The sequence below is a fragment of the Nelumbo lutea genome, chromosome 5, assembly GCF_056320005.1.
Source record: "Nelumbo lutea isolate HS-2025 chromosome 5, American lotus-T2T, whole genome shotgun sequence".
Classification (NCBI taxonomy): Eukaryota; Viridiplantae; Streptophyta; class Magnoliopsida; order Proteales; family Nelumbonaceae; genus Nelumbo; species Nelumbo lutea.
The window spans coordinates 70409937-70434552 of NC_142688.1; the positions used below are offsets into that span (position 1 = coordinate 70409937).

At 39.8% G+C, this 24616-nt stretch overlaps 1 protein-coding gene across 4 annotated transcripts in view; it reads left to right on the forward strand.

Annotated features, from left to right (window-relative positions):
- The window catches only part of LOC148852844 (CCR4-NOT transcription complex subunit), a 53630-nt gene extending 32873 nt beyond the window's left edge, over positions 1-20757 (forward strand). For all 4 annotated transcript variants that reach the window (XM_088944733.1, XM_088944734.1, XM_088944736.1 and 1 more), the window contains 5 exons: positions 12713-12784; positions 12869-12942; positions 13059-13200; positions 19400-19478; positions 20524-20757. In XM_088944733.1, coding sequence (XP_088800859.1) covers positions 12713-12784; positions 12869-12942; positions 13059-13200; positions 19400-19478; positions 20524-20621 — 465 coding nt within the window. In that variant the 3' untranslated portion in view covers positions 20622-20757. The remainder of the gene's footprint in view (positions 1-12712; positions 12785-12868; positions 12943-13058; positions 13201-19399; positions 19479-20523) is intronic.
- Positions 20758-24616: the final 3859 nt, after the last annotated feature.

The following is a 24616-nucleotide window of genomic DNA, read 5'->3' on the forward strand; positions in this document are numbered from 1 at the left end:
CCAAATTTCTCTAAACTTTAACAGATTTCTATTCACAGCAGATTGGGAGGATTATTGGGGTGATTTGGTGTCAAAAGCTTTACCTAGAGTTACTTCTAATCATTGGCCTATCTCACTATCAAAGGAGGACCCGAGGGAAGGGGTTCAGCCCCATTTCATTTTGAAAATATGTGTCTTTGTCACCCTGATTTTAAGAAGAGAAATAAGGAATGATGGGAGGAAAACAACTCAGAGGTAAATTGGGAAGGAATGAGGTTCCATAAAAAATTGAAGGACTTGAAGGTTAAAATAAAGGGATGGAACTTTTAATAGCTTGGGAGATTGGAGGAGAGAAAACAGGTGATAAATCAGATTGAAACCTTGGATGCCAAATTGAGGGCACTTTTGGGGAAGGTGATAAAGAACAAAGATGGTCCTTAAGGATACAACTAGAGGATATCTTGTTTAAAGAAGAGATAAGTTGGAGGCAAAAGTCTAGGCACAAATGGGAAAGGGAAGGGGAAACACAAAATTCTTCCATGCTTTAGCAAGTGGTAGAAAAAGGAAAAACTTCATATCAAAGCCAGAGGTTGATGGAGTATCAATCACCCAACAAAGTGAAATTCCTAGAGCTTTTTTTGATCACTTCAAATCTATCTTTAGAAGACCATTATTGGGAAGGGTGAGAGTGGAGGGGATAGAGTGGCCAAGGTTAATGGAAGAACACAAGGCCTGGTTGGAAAGGGAATTTAATTTGGATGAAATAGAGGAGGTAGTTTTCTTAATGGATAGAGCTAAAGCACTTGGGCCGAATGGGTTCACAATGGCATTCTATCAAGATTGTTGGGACATTTTGAAAGATGATTTATTGAGTGTCTTTAATGAATTTTTTAGAAGAGGGATAATAAATCCTGGACTGAATTCCACCTTTATTGCTTTGGTCCCTGATATAGGCGCTTTTGGCAGGCCTATGGCCTGTTGACACGTGGTAGAGTGCGCAGTCAGTTAGCGCGTCTGGTAGGGCAGAGGTCAGCGCCCTGCGCGGGACGAATGGCGCGACCACACACGGCGAGCTCGGATGACTGCCTTGTCAAGGCCAGATCGCATCCTAACTGCCTGCATGTGTCTGTTGTTAGGCGACCTCAAGTATAAATAAGGCAGGACTCCCCCAAGGTAAAGGATCTGCAACTGGAGTCCAAGCTCCCATTTTCTCCTATTGTCTGGCTCTCTAGCTTTCTGGCGACCACGTCCAAACCCCTCGGACCTTGTCTGCCTTATCTGCTATGCCCTCACTAACTTGGCTGTCGGAGTCCCCGCCTCGGGTTATAATCCGGGGCCTCTGACGTTCCCTTCTTTGTAGGTACTCACCCATGGTCGACCTCCGTTGACCTTAGCCAACCTCGGGTAGACCTCACTAGCCCTCAAGGGCCGCAGCGCCCTTTGGGCTTCTTGGGCCCTCAGTCTTAGCCCCCCTCGAATCCATCCACTAGCCAGCCCGTCCAGGAAGCTAAGCAAATTTACTGTGTTGTCCTCGGCCAATCCAAGCATCAATAATTGGTGCCATCTGTGGGAACTCGACTAGGGACAAACCTAGACCATCCTTGACCGGCTTGACCACCTCACGCAGAGGTTGGATGAGGTGGGGCGATCGACAAGAGGCCGCCCGTACGGTGGCCGCCCTACTAGAGACCTAGGGCATTGTTGTGGATGCCCTTCGCGAGCTTTGTTGGCTAAGCGCCCTGTCAGACCTTATCGGGCCGACCCCTCAGTGTCTGGGGGAAGTGATCGAAGTGTGAGTCAGCTGCTGAGAACCCTCCAACCTCCCGATCAAAGGGAGAACGAATCGGTACGATCTTGCAACCGACGCCGAAACCAAGGACACCGCCGCTGATAAGAAACGCCTCCACCTTGCACCTTGGACATTTGAGACTACCTCGACGACCAACGGGCCAAAAGGGATCGAGATGCGACCGGCTCGTCCTGCTGCCGAGGAGACCAGAACGAAGCCGAGGTATCCGTTGGCCAGCAGATCATAGAGCCGAGGTACCCTCCTGGCCGAGGCACCCCTTGGTCGAGGTACACTCCTGGCAGAGGTATACTCCTGGCAGAGGTACCCTCCTGGCTGAGGTACCGTCCCAGCAGAGTTACCCTCTTGGCTGAGGCACCCCCCTGGCCGAGGTACCCTCTTGGCCAAGATTCCCACCTGGCTGAGGTGCCCTTTTGACATGTCCGCTGAACGGGTCCTCGCCAAATGCCTACTCAAGTCCTTGGCGTTCAACAACATCCTTATGCAAGCGTGAGCTAGATGTGAATCAATCCTCTAATATCAAGAGTAAACTTAGGGATTAGCAGAAGAAAATAGGTCTGAATAGCTATACAAAAGAAGAAGATGGCGAAAAGAGGTAAGAGTAAAAAATTCTCCATTCTCCTCTAACCCTATTTTATTAAGATCTAAAAATTTGATGATGACAAGAATGCCCTTAAGTGGGTGGCTAGCTTGACAGTTACATAAAGAAAATAAAACCAAAAATAGATAACAGGCCCATTAAGAATAAAATAAAAGATACTACAAGAGAGGATGTTAGGGCCCATTCGGCCCAATCTCTTTACACTCCCCCTCAAGCTGAGCATAGATGTCAATCATGCCCAGCTTGCTTATATAATGTGTCAATTTCCCTCTTGGAACTCCCTTGGTCAAGATATCAGCCAGTTGCTCTTCTGATGTGATGAATGGCAAACAAACTTCTCTTGAAGAGACTCTTTCCCTTATGAAATGCCTATCAACCTCAATGTGCTTAGTTCTGTTATGTTGAACAGGATTATGTGCAATGTTGATAGCAGCTTGGTTGTCACAATAGAGCATCATTGGTTTCTCATAGTCCACCCCCAATTCCTCTATATGAGATCGTAGCCATAGTAATTCTGACACACCATGAGCCATTGCCCTGTATTCTGCTTCAGCTGAGGATCTAGCAACTACTGATTGTTTCTTACTCCAAGACACAATATTCCCAACAACCAGAGCACAATAACTAGAGGTGGATCTTCTATCATCAATACATCCTGCCCAATCTGCATCAGTAAAAGGCTTCCAGCAGGTGTCATTTTTATGTCGTGGTTTCTTGCAATATTCACACACCTGCTCTCTTTTCTCAGTAGGGCCCTTTGGTTTCATTCTTGCATGTGCAAAATGTTTTGTAGGTGGACTCTGCAACTGAACCTGCCGCCTACTCTCCTCACTACTTATCATAGCATATGCCTGTGAAAGAGTAATCTCATCTCTGGCCAAAATATTCTGTCTAATAATATCAAACTTAGGGTTGAGTCCAGTGAGAAACTCAAACACCCTATTTCTCTCCACTAGCTTTCTATACATTTCAGCATCCTTTTTACTCTCCCATACCACTGTCTCCATAACATCAATTTCCTACCATAGGGATTTTAGTATAGAGTAGTAGATTGCTACACTCTTCTCCCCCTGTCTGAGGTTCTTCACATCACTTTTCAATTTATATGCTCTGGCTACATTCAGTTTTTGTGAATAGGTCTCAATAACACTGTCCCATATCTCCTTAGCCGAAGACATCTAGAGATAGTGTGGGCTTATATGGGGTTGCATAGAGTTGACTAACCATTCTATGACATTATAGTTCTCTTGCATCCATTTTTCAAATTCAGGGTCTGTCTCCTCGGGTTTCACCTTACTGCCTGTGAGATACCCGAGTTTTCCTCTACTACAAACATAGATTTTTATAGAATGTGCCCAAGCAAGATAGTTCGTCCCATCTAGCTTAATTGTGGTTACACCAGTCAAAATGGAATCTATTGAGGTAGGTCCAGAAATCGGCACCTGCTTGAACTCACTTTCGTATGTCTCCATTAATCAAACGGAAATCAAAGAACCAGAAATTTTGACTATGTAAACTTACTTGAAGTCAAACCAGAACTCGGGTGCTTGAAAAAACTAGGGTTTTGCTTTGTCCAACTGATGGGAGGAAGAGAGAAGATGCAGCCGCACCTACCAGACTAACCCAAACTCTTCCAAACCCGAATCGCCCTCCTTTAGTAGTCACCAGACTTTCCAAGCACAGAGCGCCACACCCGAGCTTCACCTTTCCTGGTAACCTCGAAAATCTCTAGTCAGCTAGGGTTTCGGGCAGCAGCAGAACAACATCACTTCTTGGCAAAATCCAGCTAGATCTAAACTCTCCAAACCCTCTACCAACTAGGCAAGTGATTCTCTATATTATAGAGAACCTATCTCTCCATACACTCCCTTGATTTTAGAGTGTACAGGAATGAAGGAAAAAAAAAGGAAGAGGAACTAAACCCGCTCTAATACCAAGATGTGAATCAGTCCTCTAATATCAAGAGTAAACTTAGGGATTAGCAGAAGAAAACAGGTCTGAATAGCTATACAAAGGATGGCGAAAAGAAGAGGTATGAGTAGTAAAAATTCTCCATTCTCCTCTAACCCTATTTTACTAAGATCTAAAAATTTGATTATGACAAGAATGCCCCTAAGTGGGCGGCCAGCTTGGCAGTTACATAAAGAAAATAAAACAAAAAATAAATAACAAGCCCATTAAGAATAAAATAAAAGATATTACAATAGAGGATGTTAGGGTCCATTCGACTGTTATGGCTCATTCGGCCCAGTCTCCTTAAAGAGCTAACCGATGCTTACCAACTGGAAAGCGAGCCGACGTGTTGGGCCGACGACAGGAATCCTCCTACCTAGGAAAGCGAAGCCGAGGCCAGCCTGTGTCAAAGCTTCCTCCACCACCTAGGGCTCGACTCGTCTCCCCACCAAGTGGACCTGAACGATCAACCCTCTGCACCAGATACAAGGGAACACCGTGTTGTCTCGCGTACGGTCACGACTTGGTGCCTAGTTCGGGCACAGTCCAGATCTTCAACTTCGAGACCCGCCAAATGCGCGGACAACACCTGACATCGAAATTCGTCTCGAGCGCATCCACGATGCGTCCACCCATCGACTGCACCTCAAACAACGGTGACTAGCTAGAAGACGATGCCTGGCCTGTGCATAGACTCATCAGCTCACTTGAAGCACGGGATTGGGGGACACGTGCACCTCGTACCTGTATAAAGCACGATACCGAGCTACATGGACCCGAGGTTGATGCCTCTAGGCTCTTCGACCCCCCATGAGCTCCTCCAGGAGCGAAATCATCACGACAGCAAACGGAAGCCCCTTAGAGCTAAGGACGACATCTACACGTTCATAGGGTGGGCTACTCCCATTAAGACTTCGGCCCTAGCAGACGTCTCCATGCTCCTAAGTCGGGCTATCCTCATCAACTCCGAAATCGGGGCCAACACCTCCACGCCCGAAGACCGCTCTCTCCAACCTAGCTACAACCGAGGTCCTCGCCATAAAAAGGCCACTCAACGCCTCCTAGCAAGAATGACACTCTTGGGCCGAAGCCGAGGTCCTCAACTAAGACCTCTACCACGGCCTCGAGAGTGGGGGGCAAATGATGTAGGCGCTTTTGGCAGGTTTATGGCTTGGCGACATGCGGAACAACACGGAGTCAGTTAGCGCGTCTAGCAGGGCGAAGGTCGACGCCCAGCATGGGACCAATGGCGCGACCACAAGCGACGAGCTCGGATGACTGCCATATCAGGGTCGGATCTTATCCTGACCGCCCGCATGCGTTTGTTGTCAGGCGACCTCAAGTATAAATAAGGCATGACTCCCCCAAGGTAAAGGATCCGTAACTGGAGTCCAGACTCCCATTTTCTTCAACTCTCTTTCTCTCTAGCTTTCTGGCGACCTCGTTTGAACCCTTTGGACCTTATCTGCCTTATCTGCTACGCCCTCACTAACTTGACTGTCGGAGTCCCCGCCTCGGGTTATCACCCGGGACCTCTGACGTTCCCTTCCTTGTAGGTACTCGCCCTCAGCCGACCTTTGTTGACCTTAGCCGTCCTCGAGTAGACCTCGCCAGCCCTCGGTGGCCGTAGTGCCCTTCGGGTTTCTTGGGCCCTTGATCTCAGCCCCCCTCAGATCCATCCACTAGCCAGCCCGTCCAGGAAGCTAAGCAGATTTACTGTGTTGTCCTTGGCCAATTCGAGCATCAACAGTCACTAAGAAGTTAGAGGCAAACCCAGTTATTTAAAAGGCATGTCTCAGGCGCGCCTAGGCGCATTTTAATTTTAGATAATAGGTTTTATAAATAATTTATTTTAAAATTTAAGTTTATATTTTTATTAACATTATGTTTAATATTTTTTTATATTTTTGTATTTTTTTAAAAAGACATGCCCTTTTTTTATTTTTTTAGCTTTTTTTTTTTGTAATTTTGCACCTATCTTAAAAAGGCGTGCCCTTTCTTAAAAAGGCTCACGCCTCGCCTTACGCTTCAGGTGCAAATTGGCCCTTGCGCTTTTAAAACACTGGGTGGACCACCTAAGGGATTTCAGACCCATCAGCCTGGTTAATAGCTTATACAAAATCATTGCTAAGGTGCTCTATCGAAGAATTAGATTTGTGCTTCCTTCTATCATCTCCCCAAATCAAGGAGCTTTTGTTAAAGACAAATAGATTATTGATCAGATTTTAATCGTGAATGAGAGTGTTGAGGACTACAAAAGGAATAGAAAGAGGGGTATAGTCTGCAAACTTGATTTGGAGAAGGTTAACGATTTGGTGGACTGGTCCTTTTTGATGGAAGTGATTGAAAATTTTGGATTTGGGGAGAAATGGAGAAAAAGGATTTAAGTATGTTTGAAGAGTTCTCACTATTCAATTTTGGTGAATGGAATTGTAGTTGATACTATAATCTTTTGTGAAGGAAGCGATTTGAGGAAGGTTGGGAACCTTAAGAACTTAATTATTTTTTTTTGAAAAGGCCTCAAATCTGAAAATCAACTTTGAAAAAGGTTATGTGGTTGGAGTTAAAATGGATGTTCAAGAATTGGAGGCTATTGCAGGTTGCTTAGAGTGCTCCACCTCGTCCTGGCCCTTAACTTATCCAGGTCTTCCCCTAGGAGCTAACCCAAAGGAGAGCCGCTTTTGGATCCATGTTGTGGAGAAGTTTGGAAAGAAGTTGGCAAGCTGAAAAAAGAATTATATCTCTGTGGGGGTAGAGTGACTTTGATCAATCCGACACTTGCTAATTTGCTGGTTTACTTTTTGTCTATCTTTAAGATTCCTACTAGGGAAGCTAAGAGGATTGAGAAGATGATGAGGGACTTCTTGTGGGAGCCGGGGCAAGAGAAGGACAATTTGATTAGGCGGGAGATAGTCGAAGTAAGGAGGAAGGAGGATTAGGATTAGGGAATATTGCTTTTAAGAATGCAGCTCTTCTAGGTAAGTGGTTGTGGAGATGGCCTTTAAAGAGGGAGAGGTTATGGCATGAAGTGGTGGCAAGTATCCTTGGCTGTTCTATTTTTAAGATTCCTACTAGGGAAGCTAAGAGGATTGAGAAGATGATGAGGGACTTCTTATGGGAGTCGGGGCAAGAGAAGAAGGACCATTTGATTAGGCGGGAGATAGTTAGTCGAAGTAAGGAGGAAGGAGGATTAGGATTAGGGAATATTGCTTTTAAGAATGTAGCTCTTCTAGGTAAGTGGTTGTGGAGATGGCCTTTAAAGAGGGAAAGGTTATGGCATGAAGTGGTGGCAAGTATTCTTGGCTGTTCTCGAAATGGTTGGGATGTAGGGGTATCCAGACAGGCAACTCTTGCAGCACCTTGGAAGGCAATTCATGACATCCTCCCACAGTTCCTTCGCTTTGTAAGGTATGATGCTTGCTTTGGGACTCGTGTTCTTTTCTGGGAAGGCACGAGTGGGAAATTTTCCCCTTAAGGATCTGTTCCCTTCTCTCTTCTCTATTTCCCTTTATAAAAAAGAACCAGTGTCTTCATTTCTTTTGTCCCCGTATGCCCCTTTATTGACAAGTTGGGACCTTGGCTTCCGTAGAGGGTTGAGGGATGAGGAATCCTTATCAGCTTCTGAGCTCTTATTGTTACTTGATTTTGTTTGCTTGGACCCACTCATTTTTGATAGGAGGATTTGGACTTTGACTCTGAAAGGGTCGTTTACTTGTGCATCTTTCTTTAAATCCCTTTGCTCCAATTCCTCTCCTTGGGCTTTCCCAATTAAAGAAGTTTGGTCTAGGTCTATTCCCCCAAAAATAGCTGTTTTTTGTTGGGAAGTTTACTATGATAAAATCAATATGATGAATAACCTGTAGAAGAAAAGACCTTTTTTGTGTTTATCCCTAACTGGTGTATTTTGTGCAAAGCGCAGAATGAGGACTGTTACCAACTTATTGATTTCTTGTCCTTTTGCTGCAGCCATTTGGAATTGGATATTTGATTTGTTTGAGTGCAAGTGGAACTTGCCAATTGAGGTAAGTTTGCTGTTTTCCCCATCTACCTTTGTGTGGACCACAAGAAGAGCGAGAATTATGTTGAAGTGTATAAGAGCAGTTCTCCTTTGAACTATTTGGGAAGAGAGAAATTCCAGAATTTTTCAGGAGATGGAAAGAAGCATTCTTGAGGTCAAGGAGTGTATTTTTACAAGGACTATTTTGTGGATGAAATCCTTAAAGCTCTTTGAAGATTATTCCTTTGAGGATTTAATGAGGAATTGGTTTGCAGTTGCCCTCACTTCCTCTAGGAAGCTTAGAGTTCAAGTAACTTGGACTCCGCTGATGGAGGGTTTTGTTAAGCTGAACTTTGATGGAAGTAGTCAGGGTAACCCAGGACCGTCTGGGATTGGTGGTGTACTGAGAGATGAGAACAACAACATTATTGCCGTTTTTTCGGGACCGGTGGGAATAGGAGACTCTGTGAGGGTCTAGGAAGCTTAGAGTTCAAGTAACTTGGACTCTGCTGATGGAGGGTTTTGTTAAGCTGAACTTTGATGGAAGTAGTCAGGGTAACCCAGGACCGTCTGGGATTGGTGGTGTACTGAGAGACGAGAACAACAACATTATTGCCGTTTTTTTGGGATCGGTGGGAATAGGAGACTCTGTGAGGGCTGAACTCCTAGCTGCGGCACAGGGGGTACAGATTGCTTATCAACTTGGAGTGCAGAATTTAATAATTGAAGGAGATTCCAAGGTGGTAGTAGGATGGTTGGCTGACTTGGGTATTGTCACTTGGTACTTAAAGGATATTTTAAAAAAGGTCAAATGGCTATTGAGGGACATGACAGTTAGATTTTAGTGGTTGGGTAGATCGGCTAATGCCTTGGCTGATTATCTTGCTAAACAAGGGGCTACTCGGGTCTCCTTGTATTGGGCTTCTCTGTAATTTTCTTTATCCTTTGTTATGTTCTTTAACTAAAGGGTTGATGATTTCCTCCATCTTCCCTCCTTAAAGGGGAGGTAGCATCTCGTGCCTCTCCCTAAATTGTACTATCTTTGGCTTTGATTTAATAAATCTTACAATTCACTGATAAAAAAAATTTGTAGTTGATAACTTTCCAACATTGAGAGGGATTAGGCAGGGTGGCCCTCTCTCCCCCTTTCTTTTTTCCTCGGTAGCTGATGTCTTGGGGAGATTAATCCAGAAAGCAAATTCTAGGGGGTTGGTAAGAGGATGGAGAGTGGGAAGGGGTAGTGTGCCTATTGAACATTTGCAGTTTGCTGATGACACAATTTTATTTTGTAAAGGAGGTGATCTTAGTTGCGTGAGAAATATGAAATTAGCGGTTCAACTTTTTGAGCAAATGTCAAAACCTGAAAATCAATTTTGGAAAGAGTTGTGTGGTCAGAGTGGATATGGATGAAAGGGAGATGTTAGATTGTGCAGCTATCTTGGGTTGCGAAATATCAAATTGGCCTATGAATTACTTGGGCCTCCCCTTGGGAGACAATCTGAGAAATGGTAACTTTTGGAACCTGGTGGTGGATAGAGTAACAAAGAGATTAGCTTCCTGGAAGAGGAATTACCTATCCTTGGGTGGGAGGGTAACCTTAATCAAGTCAACTTTGACTAATTTACCTATTTACTTCTTGTCGGTGTTCATAATTCCAGTTGGGGTTTCCAAAAGCCTACAAAAAACAATTAGGGACTTCTTGTGGGAATCAAGGGAGGAAAGAATAGGTCATGGGGTTAACTGGGAAACTGTAATTAAAAGTCTGAACTTTGGAGGCTTAGGAATTGGCAATATTCAAAAAAGAAATGAGGCTCAGTTAGGAAAGTGGTTGTGGAGAGTACCAAGAGAAAAGGAAAGGTTATGGGCCAAGGTGATTGTGAGTATTCTTGGGTTGACAGCTGAGGGCTGGATGTGGGAGTATTGGCTTGTTCAAGGTAGCGGCAAGAAAGGATGTAGAAATTGGTAAAAGCTTGGGTTTTTTTTTGGGGGGGTGGTGAGGATTTCGCCTTAAAAGCTTTTAAAGATTTTGAAAGGAAGAAGAAGGAAGAGAGCTCGAGAAAAGGGTTAATTGGAAGAGGGAAATGGGATGAAGATGGAAACAACCAAAAGGAGGTTCTTGATGAAGGAGATTAGATTCTCTCTTTTGTTTGTTCCTTTTTTTTGCATCTCAGTTTGTCCTTTGTTCTTGGTCTAGGTGTTGGTGCCGGAAGAGTTAGGCTTGTGTTGTCTGGTGTCTTTGTCTATTAGTATTTGGTGTAAGAAGGGTCTAAGCCAGTTTTCTTCTCTTGGGTGATTTCTTATCACCTTCCTATGTATTTCTTTTTATTTTAATGAATTTTTTCTTTACCTTTCAAAAAAAAAAAAAGTATTGTCTCAAGCTACCAGTGTTTCTCCTTGGAAGTCTATTCATGCCATCCTTCCTTTTATCCAGTACAGTCCTTGTCTGGGAATTTGGTAAAATTTTGGGAACATTTGTGGATGGGGGACTTTCCCTTGAAAGATCATTTTCCCTCTCTCTTTGCCTTGTCTGATTACAAAAATGAACCAGTTTCCACCTTCCTCTAATCCCCCATATTTGGGACCTGGGTTTCAGAAGGGGAACCGGGGATTCAGATCTAAATTTACAAGGTGTTTGCTTGGACCCTTCAAAGTTGGACTCACGTATTTGGATTCCCTTTCCTTCTGGGTCTTTTTTTGTGCCTCTTTCTTCAGAGCTTTAACTTTGAATTCTGAAAGTGTTGGGCAAACATTTCCAGTTAAGGAAGTCGGGGGTAAACCGATTCCTCCTAGGAATGGGGCTTTCTATTTGGAAGCTTTCTTTGGGAAGGATTAACACTGGTGATCTCCTTCAAAGAAAGAAGCCTTTTTGGTGCTTATCTCCTAATTGGTGGGTTCTTTGTAAAGCTGATGGTGAGTCCTGCTATCACTTACTAGTTTTTTGCTCTTTTGTTTCTTCTATTTGGGAATGGCTCTTTTCTTTGTTTGGTTGTAGATGGATTCCTCCACCAGATGTTCAAGGTCTCTTTGATTCTGCTGCTGGTAGTTGGGCAAAGAAGAGGGGGAAGGTTCTGTGGAGATGTACAAGGGCAGCAGTTTGTTGGACAATTTGGGAGGAAAGGAATAACAGAATTTTTGGTGACAAGGAAAGGTCTAGAGGGGCATTAATTGAACTAATCACCACAAGGGTATTGCAATGGGTGAAGTCTTTGAAGCTATTTGAAGATATTTCAACAACAGTTTTGCTGAACAACTAGAAGGACTGCTCCAGCTCTTGGTTTCATAAAGCTAAACTTTGATGGCAGTAGTGAAGGAAACCTTGGCCCTTCAGGCATTGGAGGGGTATTTAGGAATGAGGTGAAGTCCTAGCTGTTTTGGAAGGTGTCAAAAAGGCTAAGGAGCTCAACTTAAGGAGGTTAGTTATTGAGGGAGACTCAAAATTGGTAATAGATTGGCTGCAAAAAGAGGAGACCAGTATGTGGAGTTACTTAAATGAGAAAAAGAATCTTCAAATGATTGATCCGAGACATGACGGTGAGGTTACAATGCGTAAAGAGGTATGTTAATTCCTTTGCAGATGCACTAGCCAAACAAGGGGTGGGAAGGAATCAATTATTCTGGGCTTACATGTAATTTTTAATTTTTGAGGGAGTTAAGAGAGTTTATCTCTCCTGGCTTTCTACCTACATCTTTTCTCATTAATGAATTGCTTCTGTTACTGATAAAAAAAAAGAAGCCTTGGAAGCAAACTTACAGTGAAGGCCAATGTTTTCAAGGGGCTATATTTCCTGAGAAGCATGCACAAACCTATCATTCTGGACATTTAACAAAAAAAAAAAAAACCCTATCATTCTGGACTTGTCGTTTAAGAGAACTACTGAAACACCAAAGAGCAGACTTAGCATGCAAAAAATATTTATTGTTTCAGGAAGAAAATATGCAGCAGAGAATGCTCATGCCATAGTTTTGGAAGAAAAGCTGAAGACAATAAAGAAAAAAAACTGAAAAAAAAACCTCTCCTCTATACAATACTGTAGCTTGTCCTAACAAGTAAAATAGAAAAAAATAAAATTTTGGTATAGGGTAAAAATAAAAAAATGTGAGGAAAAGACTCGATGATAGAGAAAGAGCTTGGGAAGCACACACATTTGTTTCCTTCAAAAAGATCCATTGCTTTTATAATCTTTATATACTGAAAAATTGTTCTAGAATGTATTAAATTCTATATATTTGGGTATGGCTTATCGAAGCCATTATGAATCTGTAAACAGAAATGCAGTTTGTGCATGTATTTGTGTGCATAAGCATGTTTAAAATGATGCTTCTATTGCCTTCTTTTTGAAAGTTTCTGTTTCTTTCTTTTCATATGTCTTTTCAGCAAGTCTTGGTGGAGTTGGCAAATGACGCAAAGCTTGTCTACCATTGTGGATTGACTCCAAGAAAGTTACCTGTATGTGATTTAACTATTTTACAGTTTTCCCTTCTGTCTTGCACTTGTTTTGTCATTCCTTTAAGCTTCTTTTCTCACCTTCAGGACCTGGTGGAACACAATCCTCTTATTGCTGTTGAAGTTCTGATAAAGTTGATGAATTCCACCGAAATTTCAGAGTAAGATTGTTCCTTTTTTTTTCTCAATTTATTAAAATATTTATTCATTTGTTTTTCTTGTAGAAGATCCAGACTAGATATCTCATAATTCTTATGTTTCCTCTTCTTGTTTACAGATACTTCAATGTTCTTGTAAATATGGACATGAGTCTACATTCCATGGAAGTTGTGAACAGGTTGACTCAAGCAGTTGATCTCCCTACAGGATTTGTACACATGTACATCACAAATTGTATATCATCCTGTGAGAATATCAAGGTTTGCTCCTTTATTTTTTTCTGAACAAATTGTCTATTCATTTGTTTTCTTTGTTTATATGGGAATCAGAAGCTGTTACTTGGCTTTGCCCTGTGAAACCATTTTGGGTTCCATAGGAATTCTCAAATTTGATAATGTAAGAGAGAGAACAAGTCATTCAGGACCCAAATGAATCCAACGGTCCTACTCTGATTTGGTATAACAATTTTATTTGAATGGAAGTATCATGCTAGACACATGGTATTTCGCAATGAGTCGATATTCTTGTGTTGATAATTTTTCTTTTCATTTTTCTATATTCAATTAAAAGATAAAGGGTATTTATTAATCACAGGTAAGAAATGTTGTCAAAGAGTACATAAACCTTTCTCCCACTTCTTGTGATAGGAAGGACCATAGAAAGGTTGAGGTTGGCTGAAATCCTGTAATAGGGCTTCAAAAATACCTGTACTCCAGCATGCTCATCCCCTAATAAAATGAATCTTTTACTTGACCACCCTTTGCTGCTAATGACCTGCCTCCTTAATGTAGTTTCCTAGGTGTTATATTGAAGGATAGATCAGATGGTTTTGAATGGCTTAGGGTGGGTTGGGAGGTGGTGACTAGAAGTAAAAAGCTAGGAGGGCTTGGGATTGGGAACATTAGGAAAATGAACATGGCATTACCGCAGAAGTGGTCGTGGAGGTTCTCCTTAGAGAAGGAAAAGCTGTGGGCTAAAATAGTGGCTAGATTCATGGGCTTGAGGACAACGGATGGGATCCTGGAACTGGAATTCTAGCAAGTATTGCAAGTGCTTCACCTTGGAAAGCCATCCATGACTTGTTACTGGCTTTCTCCCCTTGGATCAAGTATGATTTGAAGTCAGGCAGCCTCATAAAAATTTGGGAACAACCTTGGGTGGGGAATTACCCTTTAAAGGATCAGTTTCCTTGTATGCTCTCTCCGACCTGAAAAATGAGCCTATTTCACCCTTGTTCCTTCAAACTTGAGTTCTGGTTTCGGGTGGAATTTGGATCTGAGAAGGGCTGTTAGGGATACAGAATTGGGTATCACCTTGACTCTTCTGAGATTCTTGAAAATGTTTTCTTGGACCTTACAAAGGAAGATACTAGAATTTGGACTTTCCCCCTCGGGCTCCTTCTCTTGTGCCTCGTTCTTTAAAATCTTAACTCAACCACCTGGCCCTATTGGTTTTTCCTTCCATGTTAAAGAGGTTTGGTGTAAGCATATTCCTCCTTGGGTCGGGAGTTTTTGTTGGGAAACTATCCTGGAAAGAATCAACACAAGTGATTTGCTTTATCAAGAGAAGTTTTGGTTATGGCCCACTAATGAGACCCACTATAGGGTTAAGTTTTGGTTTAACGGTAGGTATGGCCCACTAATGAGAGCATAGAAATATTGGTTACAAATGAGGAGTGTTAAAGTTTATTTTAAGTTTTAATAGTGGGTGGGACCCACTAGTCAGATCGTAAAAAAGGGGTCAAAATTTTCTTTAATAGTGGGTTGGCCAAACATACCAGGAGGATTTAAACTTGTTTTAATAGTGGGTCCCAATAATCAGATCATTTAATTCTGTTTTTGGTGGTGGATGGGATCCACCAAATCAGGTTGATTAAAATCTGTTGTGATAGTGGGAATGGCCCAGTTGCCCACTAATAAGAGCATAGAAATTTGTTTCGTTCCATTATCATGTTTTATCGTTATGGTGGGTTTGCCCAACAAACCAGAAGGATTAAAAAGTCTTTTTATTTTTAATAGTGGTGAGACCCACCAAACCAGGATGATTAAAATCTGTTGTGACATTGGGTATGGCCCACTAGTAAGAGCATAGGAATTTGTCTTGTCCCATAATCATCCTGTTTAGTGGTGGATAAGACCCACTGAATGTGAACTAGTCTAGGAATTGTTTATATATATTTGACTAGTCAAAAGTTCTCTCGTGAGATAGGATTATATATAAGGGTGTCCACCAAATGTAATCCTAATCTCAGGGAGTTAAAACTTCAGTCGTTATCACAACTACTTTCTTACGTGGCATGTAGCCTAAAGATATGTGTGCCTTAAAACAAGACAATAGTCCCCATGCCCTTTGACTCTTTGAGAGTTACATAAGGATTAGAAATGGAAAGAAAAACAAATGCCTAAGAATAAGATGTGTGGGCAGGATATAAGGGGAGAAAGAAAAGAGGATAGGCATTACCTATACTATCTAGAATAGTGGAATTATCTTTATCTTCTTTCTTCCTTTGTTTGACTGCTTCAACCCTCTCATCCTCTCTGTTCTCCCTTCCTTTTCTTTCTACAATAGCAGAATTATCTTTATCTTCTTTCCACCTTTGTTTGACAGTTTCAACCCTCTCACCGTCTCTGTTCTCCCTTCCTTTTCTTTCTTTCTTCTTCTTCTTCTTCCCCCTTTATATAGATCAGAGTAGTTATGAGGAGTTAAAATAACCTCCCTTCTCTTCATACATGGGATTGGTTATTTAACTCTCTTCCATGACCATCTGATTTGAAATTTAAACTATTTCAAATTCAAATTAGGTAAGTCAGATGAGCTGAAGTTAGTGGGCCAGCAATCATGTCTAGCCCACTGTTAAATTATGAGTCTTTTAATCACTTCTTACTACTTAAAACCATGTTGTTTTTCATTTCCTAGCTCATTTAGCTTGTAACAGATGGACATGGTAGGTTTTAGTGCTTTAAAACATGGAGGAGTGACATGAGGTGTTCCACTACCTGCGGGCGTAAGGTGTAGTTTAGAATGTAAGAGGTGTAAGCCTCCCGAACACAAGGAGGTGTAAGCTTCTTTAAGAAGAGGGGGATGAGGAAGAGGGGGAAGAAGAAGTGGAAGCAGGATCTCATTCTTCTTTAATTTTAATACAAATATTTTATATTAAGAAGAATGAAGATGCATAACACTAGCTGAAGGTGGGGGGGTTGTTGAAGCGGAAGCGAGTGAGCCGGGGTAGAGCAAAACGCCCTAGCACAAAAAAACCAAATTGGGCTTGCATTTGGGGGTGGGGGCTTGTCCCCAATGCACTTTCTTTCCCTTTTCTTTTTCTTTCCCTTCCCTTTCCTTTTCTTTTGTTTGTTTTTTTTTTTTTCATTCTTTTTCTGTCTTTTTATGAGGTGTATGCGAGGCACACTAGGTGTAGCCTCTAATCATGAAAAGGGTGTATGAGGCATATGCCTCTTGCGCCTGAGGTGTGTGCCTCAGAGGTGTCAGCGCCTGGCATACGCCTCAGGGTGTTTTTAGGGCATTTCGCCTCCAAGCGTACACCTGCCATGCCTCCCACCCTTTGAGGCGTACGACGCCTCTGGCATATGCCTCAGGGCGTTTTGGGGGTGCCTTGCCTGGAGGTGCACGCCTCCAATGCCTTTTAAAACACTGGTAGGTTTGGAAGTTCAAGAAAGTGAAGACAACTGGATTCTTGATCCAGTGAGATCAGTTGGGAAGAAATTTGAATTGGACAGAGTTATGGATGAGGAAATGTAAGTAAAATTATGGGTTGATTTTCTTGGGTGGGGAAGAGTTTGAAAGGAAAACTTTCATGGAATTGGAAGTTACTACTCATGAACGTGGAGATGGAAGAGTAGTGGATAGGAATTAGGTCTGTTTTGATGGTTGGGGCGTGGTTACAACTTTCAAGGGCTGGGAGGGTTGGGTGAAGTGGAATTTTGGGAGTTGGGCAAAGTGGGAATTTTATTGCCTTTTGGGTTGAATTTGTGGGCGGTTTATATAAATTTCATGTTTGTTTTTTTTTGGTTTTGGGTGATTACTCACTACCTGATTGTATTTTTGTGGTTTAAATGATTTTAATGAATATATATTTTTATTTATTTTCAAAAAAAGAAAAGAAAAAAACAGATCACTTCTTACAGGTGCTGTAGGTGGTCTTCTTTGCATGTGACTAAACCATCTTAGTCTATTTTACCTCATTTTATCACCTATTACTATTAGGTTTCCTCTAATGAGTTCAGTTCTGAATCTGTCCTCTACTCGTTTTGTGGACATGTTTCTTAACTGTGCAACTTTACAAAGCATTTCTGGCCTTACAAATTTCATTTTTTGCTCAAGTGGTATTCACCTATCACATAAGACTCTGGATGCATCCCTCCATTTTGCTCATCCTGTTCTAATTTATTTGGCGGTGCCCTCTTGAATCTCTCCCTTGTTATGGATTATTGAACCAAAGGTAACAGAAGAAATCACATTGAGTTACCTCTTGGTCTCTAATTCTATTGCATTAATATTATTACTTTTTTGATGAGTACTACTATTCATTTGCTTTATTATTATGGGTAAAAGACTTAAACCTCCCTTCGAAATTCTACTAAATCCTCCCATTTCCTTTTCAAAAAGACTAAGACCTCCCCTATTAAAGTTATTTCTAACAGAGTCACCAAAAGGACTCCTTTACCCTTGCTAATTTTTCAAATTTCCAAAACAGTGGAATAGTTTCTTTGTCCATTCCATTATCTTCGGTCTTGGCCTATGCTTCGTCAAGTTTTCATGTTGATTTACTGGTTTCTTCCATTGATCAGCCTCTCTAGTCCCCACTCCCTAACGTGCATTAATCTCCCAGACTCCATATTGTTGGTTCTGTATCTTTAAATGCCTTCCTATGTGCTAATGTATTGAAAGATTCAGCTTGCAGATCAACCTCTTACCCTTATTTTTGCAAATCTGTTCTTCCGCAAAATGAGAGCAGCAATATTTTATGGTTATGAATGGTTTTCTGTTTGCCAGTTTCTTTCAACTGCCAGGAAGTTTTTTTGGCCTTGGTTGATGTATTTGCATCAAATGATTTTCTTTTTCAATTTTTTGTAGCACCAGAACTACAGAAACGTTATTAAAAAAGGTGGGGAGGAGTTTCAGACTGACAAATTAAATTGAATTCAGTTTAGATCATAGACTTGCATCTCTACTTATGGTATTGGATGCAATACAATGCTAAAATAACATTCAGTTGGGTCCCCGTACCTATGTTTCTGTCAAAACAAGAAAAAAAATGAAAAAGACTGTAAAGAAACAAAGGAAAAGAAAAATTAAATGCATCTCACCACAAATACAGAGAATGCATTCTCTTCAAAAGGATATGAAATATTTACAAGAATCTAAATTAGGATTACTTGGGCTTAACTAGCAGAACAGTTATGATTGGTCACCATATCGCAGTTGTTACAGCAAATGGTTTAATGGTTGCTTGAAGTGACTAAGGCCAGTTTTCCATTCATCGGTCTCTTTCAGCTGCCAGGGTAGTTCAATACCTCATAAATCAATCGAATTTGTCCCAAGTACCCAAACCTTAAAAAGGGGCAAAATTGGATTTTTAACTAAATTTCATCACGTTTGATGTTGTATGCAAATGGATCTTCACTCATTGCTAACCTAGGGGAGGCTGTTGTCCAATAATATTATCTGACAGGGAAGGTCTTAGTCCATTATAAGTGAAGGGAGGTTTTAGTATTTAAGTGAAACATGGGGGGAGGTTTAAGTCTTTTACCCAACATCATCATCATCGTCATTATTATTATTATTATTATTATTATTATTATTATTATTATTATTATTATTATTATATATTTTATTTTAGTCCTATTCTGAAACCTCTTTGTCCATAAACCTGGTCTTGCATTCAATCAATCGCTAGTTTCATCAATTAATACATTGGGGTTTCTTTGCTGAATATGTTTAGTCAATTCATCCATGACTAATGCAAATAAATAAGGATTATTCCGTCTTTGACAAAATTCTGTGGTTGAAAGACTGGTTGTATATAAGAAAGATACATGCTCGATTCCCTTGAGAGTTCATAAGGTTTATGTTTCTGAAGGTAACCAGGATAACTATGGTATGGGCTACGGGGTTTTGTGTTGCAATGAACTTTGAATGATTAATGGGCAACTCCAGAAAAGAAAGAGTTGTCAAAAATTTTGTTGCCATTCTTATTTTGTAAGTGAAGATTCCTACTATCTTGAAGAACACAGGAAGTTCCATACAAGGTGCTGTTACAATCCCAAACTTGGTCCAGTTAATTACAAATTCCTGCTTTATCTGAGAAATGAAATGTTTCACACCCTTTTACTGTCTTCCTTGTCCTTTTTGAGGCCTCTTTCTCAACTTCATTTGTAGTGTCCTAAGATTTGTTTGTAACATTGAAATAACTCCTTAGAATCTCTGTTTCCCCTTTTACAGGACAAATATATGCAGAACAGACTTGTGAGGCTTGTATGTGTTTTCTTACAGAGCCTAATCCGCAATAAGATAATCAATGGTGAGTCTATACAAGTAATGTACATTTGCCATTCTGATCACTTGCAATATTATTGTGTTTGTTGAACCCATTTTAGGTTTGCCATCTAATCCATGTATAATATTCCATATACCTATCTGTATACAGATCAAGGTACCTTTGTTTCTTAAGATGCATAAACATACCACCCTGGTGTGCTTGCCTAAGTGCTTCACTGCTGCTGGGTGATCTGACTGCCTAGGAATATTAAGTAATTAATTGTGTTTGTTGAACCCATTTTATGTTTGCCATCTAATCCATGTATAATATTCCATATACCTATTTGTATACAGATCAAGGTACCTTTGTTTCTTAACATGCATGAACATACCACCCTGGTGTGCTTGCCTAAGTGCTTCACTGCTGCTGGGTGATCTGACTGCCTAGGAATATCAAGTAATTTATTTTATTGGGATGTGTAATAGTTCTTTTACTGATTATGAGGATGCATGGTAAGCAATACAAGCAAGAATCCTGTTTCTCCATTATGCTATGTTCTGCTCAGTGCAATAAAATTTTTTGAGAGGTGAAGTCACACAATTAATTAATATGGCAAAAATACACAATATTCTAAAATAATAAAAAGCTAATTAATTAACCTAGCTGATCAAACAAGAGATGGGTATAAAAAATAGAGCAATAGGGATTAGGAGGCATGTGGATTAAAATGGGTTGACATGTAGAGCCACCAATGGAGTAGGGAAAGAAGGAAAATGGAATCATTTGTGTGGGGGTAGAGTAAGAAATCAAGATTGAAAGAAAATGGATAGGAGTTGATAGAGAATTAGAGTGATTGGGGAGGTCCTGATTAAGTGTCAAGAAAAAAACATAGGAGTAAATGTAGAAATCATCATACCCGAATTTTATATGGTAAATATGGATGGAGTGCTCGAGTGTTTTGGATGTATCTTGTAACTGTAATTCTGTACTGGGTTAACTTGATCCCTTGGAATTAATTGCAATTTTGTTACTATGTGAATAGGTGACGATTATATGTTGCTAATTAATTATCCACTTGATAATGCAGTTCAAGATCTCTTCATTGAAGTCCAGGCATTCTGTATCGAGTTCTCACGGATTAGGGAAGCAGCTGGACTGTTCAGACTCCTTAAATCGTTGGAATGAATCATTCCCTTTGATATCCATCTTATTGTTAGTCTCCAAAGTTACATGCCTTCTCATTTTGCTCTTTAGTTTTCCATTTATTTTGTAATCAGTGTACCAATTGGACGCCTTCAATCTATTTCATATTCTTAGCCAATTAGAGTCTTAATTAGATCTGCTATTTCAATGAACGGCATGGTTGTCCATCCAAGTGCCATCATTTCATGGTAGGGCACTAAGTACAATCCTGTGGAAGCTGTCGATAGTAAGACCATCTTAGCTTCGACTCCCGAGTGTTAATCTCGCATCCTGGTTTTGCTACTCCAGCTGAAATAATCCTACTGATCGAGACTTAGTGTATGCTGGAAATTTTATTGTGTTGATTTTTTATTTGATTACGTGTCAACAAGTGGATAAAATATCGCAACATAGTATCGAGTCTCCGGGTCACCGATATGTGCAGTACGTGGGGATCGATATGCTGGAATGTAATGATACCAGAAAAAACTTGATACCAATCTACTGGCATCATAGGAAACCACGGATATTTGTAATTTTAAATACTAATAATCCTTTACACATATCTGCAAATTAGTGGGGACTGGACACCGGAGTTATGCATGGGCTTTGTTAAGCAAAAATTAAATAATAAAAACAAATAAGAGTAGACAATTTTTTTATATTTTGACTTTTTAAATAATTAATAATCATTTATGCTTCATATATTCTTTTTAATAATGTTTTACAATATGAAAATAATAATAATAATAATAATAATAAATTTCAGTTAACCCTCTAATAACTAGTATAATAAAATAAATGCTGAAAATATAATAAAGTAATCAATAAATAGTGTAATCTCTGATAATAGTTTGATCTTTAATAACCAATAAAATATAATGAAAATATATAATTGTAAAAAAATTAATTTACAACATAATTACAATAAATCTAATAAGTACAATCAATTAAATTTCAAAAAATTAAATAACAATAGTTGAGTCTCTAATAATTATTAAAAGTTTACTATTAAATAATGATCTAAAAATAGATTTATACATAATTATTAAGAATAGATTTATCACATAAATATAATAAGTATTATTTTTAGAATATAAATAAATATTAATTTTAAATATATAAATAATTTTGTAAATATAAAATTATTATAAATTCAAATTTTATGAAGTTTACTATAACTATTTTTTGATTTTAAGATTTAAAAAAAAATTATTACATGATTCTGTTATTTTCACTATTTACAATTTATTTATGTTAAATACTGTGTTATTTAAAATACTTGTCTCTTTAAATATCTAAATAATATTTAAAATATTTTATATTTTTTATATTAAAATTATTACATAATAATAAATAAGTATATATAAATATTTAGCTATTTTTAATATTTTGTTATTTAAAATATTTTATAGTATTAGAATTTTTTATTTTTTAATTTTAGTTAAATAGAATTTAAATGATTTTATTATTTAATTATTAAGTTGAATAATCCATATATTTATAACATATATTGTTATTACATAGTTTTGTTATGAATTTCATAAAAATATAAAGTTATTAATAATTTGAGTATTGCTAAATTTACTATAATTATTGTGTTTTTCATAAATATCTTTATTATAATATTTAATTAATTCTGAAGTTTTTTAATGTGAAATTGGGAATTATAGATAATTTATGATAAACTGGTAGATAGTAAAAAAAAGGGGGGTTTTTATTGTATAGTCCACCCCAACAAGTCTTAGCTCCATCGTATTGTTGGGGTAGGTGCCAATTTGGAATTGATGCCAATACACGGGCAGGTATTGGTGTTATAGGTGGAGGTGTTTGAAATTTTGAATTGTTGTAGGTCTACAGTGGAATTTAGAATTCTGAGGTGGAGTGTAGTGTACTTATCCTAATAAAAAAGTAGTATATGATCACAAATCCATTAGTGAATTAGTGCCTTGAACCACAAAGTGGAGTGTTTGGAAGGACATGGAATGAGTGGAAATAAATTCAACTCGCCTTAAAAAATTACATCCTACTCTTTACACCTTACATGTTGGTTTGACATGGTAGTTCTAATACCCCTATATCTTTCGAAGCTTTTAGGTAGCATTAGGGAAACCACTCTTGGTGGGTATTTAATTTGTCTCTAGGTCCATAGGTGAAAGATTCACAATGTTTTGCATAGGAAATTAAAATAAGGAATCTTGATAATGTTAAGATCGTGTACATGGAGATCAAATTCAAATAAGGCTATCTAGATAATTGTTTTGGTCCAATTTTTGTTGTCTCACAATTGTTTGGCCTCCAAGATAGTTTACACGAAGTAGTAGTAGATCAAAGTGTAAGTGCAGTGGTGAGGCTACGTACATGAGTCTCCTTGAAAGACAAAGGAAGACCGGATGTAGGATGTGGGCAAAAAGCTAGGGCAAATGTGAATGATAAGATGATCTTTTCATTACGAGATGGACCCCTATTTATAGGGAGAGATCTCGAGGTTCCGAAAGGAAGGAGCCAAAAGCGTTTGATTCCCACTAGGAAAGGGAATATTGGATTCGCTATCAGTTGTCAGGGAACACTGCTAGGGTTTTGCCACGTGTCTTAAGAGATATCTCCAAGACAAACTTTCCTTTCGTTTGAGGATCTTATAGTCCGCGTGTGCTACTTCCTTTCATGACCCATTTAACCGACGTGGCACGATTGATGTCATCATTTAGTGGGCGCGTCTTTACTAAGCCCACGGGTGTCCTGTCATGTGCATAATTTAAAGATGCACATGTAACTAATATTTATTCCCGGTGTATAATAATTCTACGTTTATCACAGTTTTGCAATAACTTTGAAGCCCATCACAGATCCACACGTATGCAAAGCTCATAACGGGATCGCGCATGTTTAAAACTCATCGCAAATCTGTGCATGTTTAAGTTTCATCGCAGATTTGTGCGTACCTAAAGCTCATTGCAGGTTTACACTAGCCAAAGTTCATTGTGACTTGTTTTGAGTACGGATTTGTCGCAATCATGTGATGAGTTATAAACTCATTGTAGATGTCCGATGAGTTATGAGCTCATCACAAACATTCATGTGGTATTAATTTGATACCCTCTATACTCTGATGGTCTGAGCGATCACTATGTACCTACATTAGCCCCTTGTTTATCGGTAAGTGGAATCTTACCGATAAGAATCTTTGTCCTTGGATTTGTCTTGAGGTTTTGTGATGGAGTAATGTAGAGAGGGATCAGTGTGTGTTGTGGCACGCTGATCTTTGTGCGTTAAGTCTAGTGATCGTCCCTTTCTTGATTGGATCTTCTGCGATCAAGGAAAAATTCATTTGGATCTGTTGTCAGCCCCCTGCTTATTGACAAGTTGCGAACCGGTCAATAAATAGTCATACATTCCGTTTAGTGGTATCCATAGATGGGAATCAGGGTGTTTGTTTTGGGCTAGTTTTTCATTCACTCTATGATTCAGCCCTCCCGTCTTTTGACAATTTGCTTTTTTCAGTAGGCAGCTCTGTACTCAAGTTGTTTGCAAAGTTCAGCCCCCTACCTATTGGTAGAAAGTGAATCGCCAAAAGACAAGTATCAGACATCAGTGACTGGGCTTCCAACTCCCCTTTGGTCAGGGGAAGTTATCTTCTTTGAAGTATTAGCCCCTTGTTCCGTGATAGTCTAATGCTTTACCAAAGACAAGTCAAGTGGTGGCTTTGAATTTCAGCCCCCCATCTTTGGTAAAGTATTGCCCCTTGTGAATGCTTGGTGTGAAGTAGGAGTGTTTTGTTTGGGTGGCTTTTCGCATTCGATCGTTGCTCGAATGATGGAGAAGTCGTTATGCGCCGGTGACATGGCAGTCATGATTAGGGCTTTTCGTAGCTATCATCTTCGCATTAATGCATTGTGTTCACATGTGTGGCTCGGAGAGGGGATGTGATATTTAAAGTGGTGGTTGCCAACATGGCACCACTTTTGAATTAATGCGCCAGTTTGTTCCACTCGAGTAGG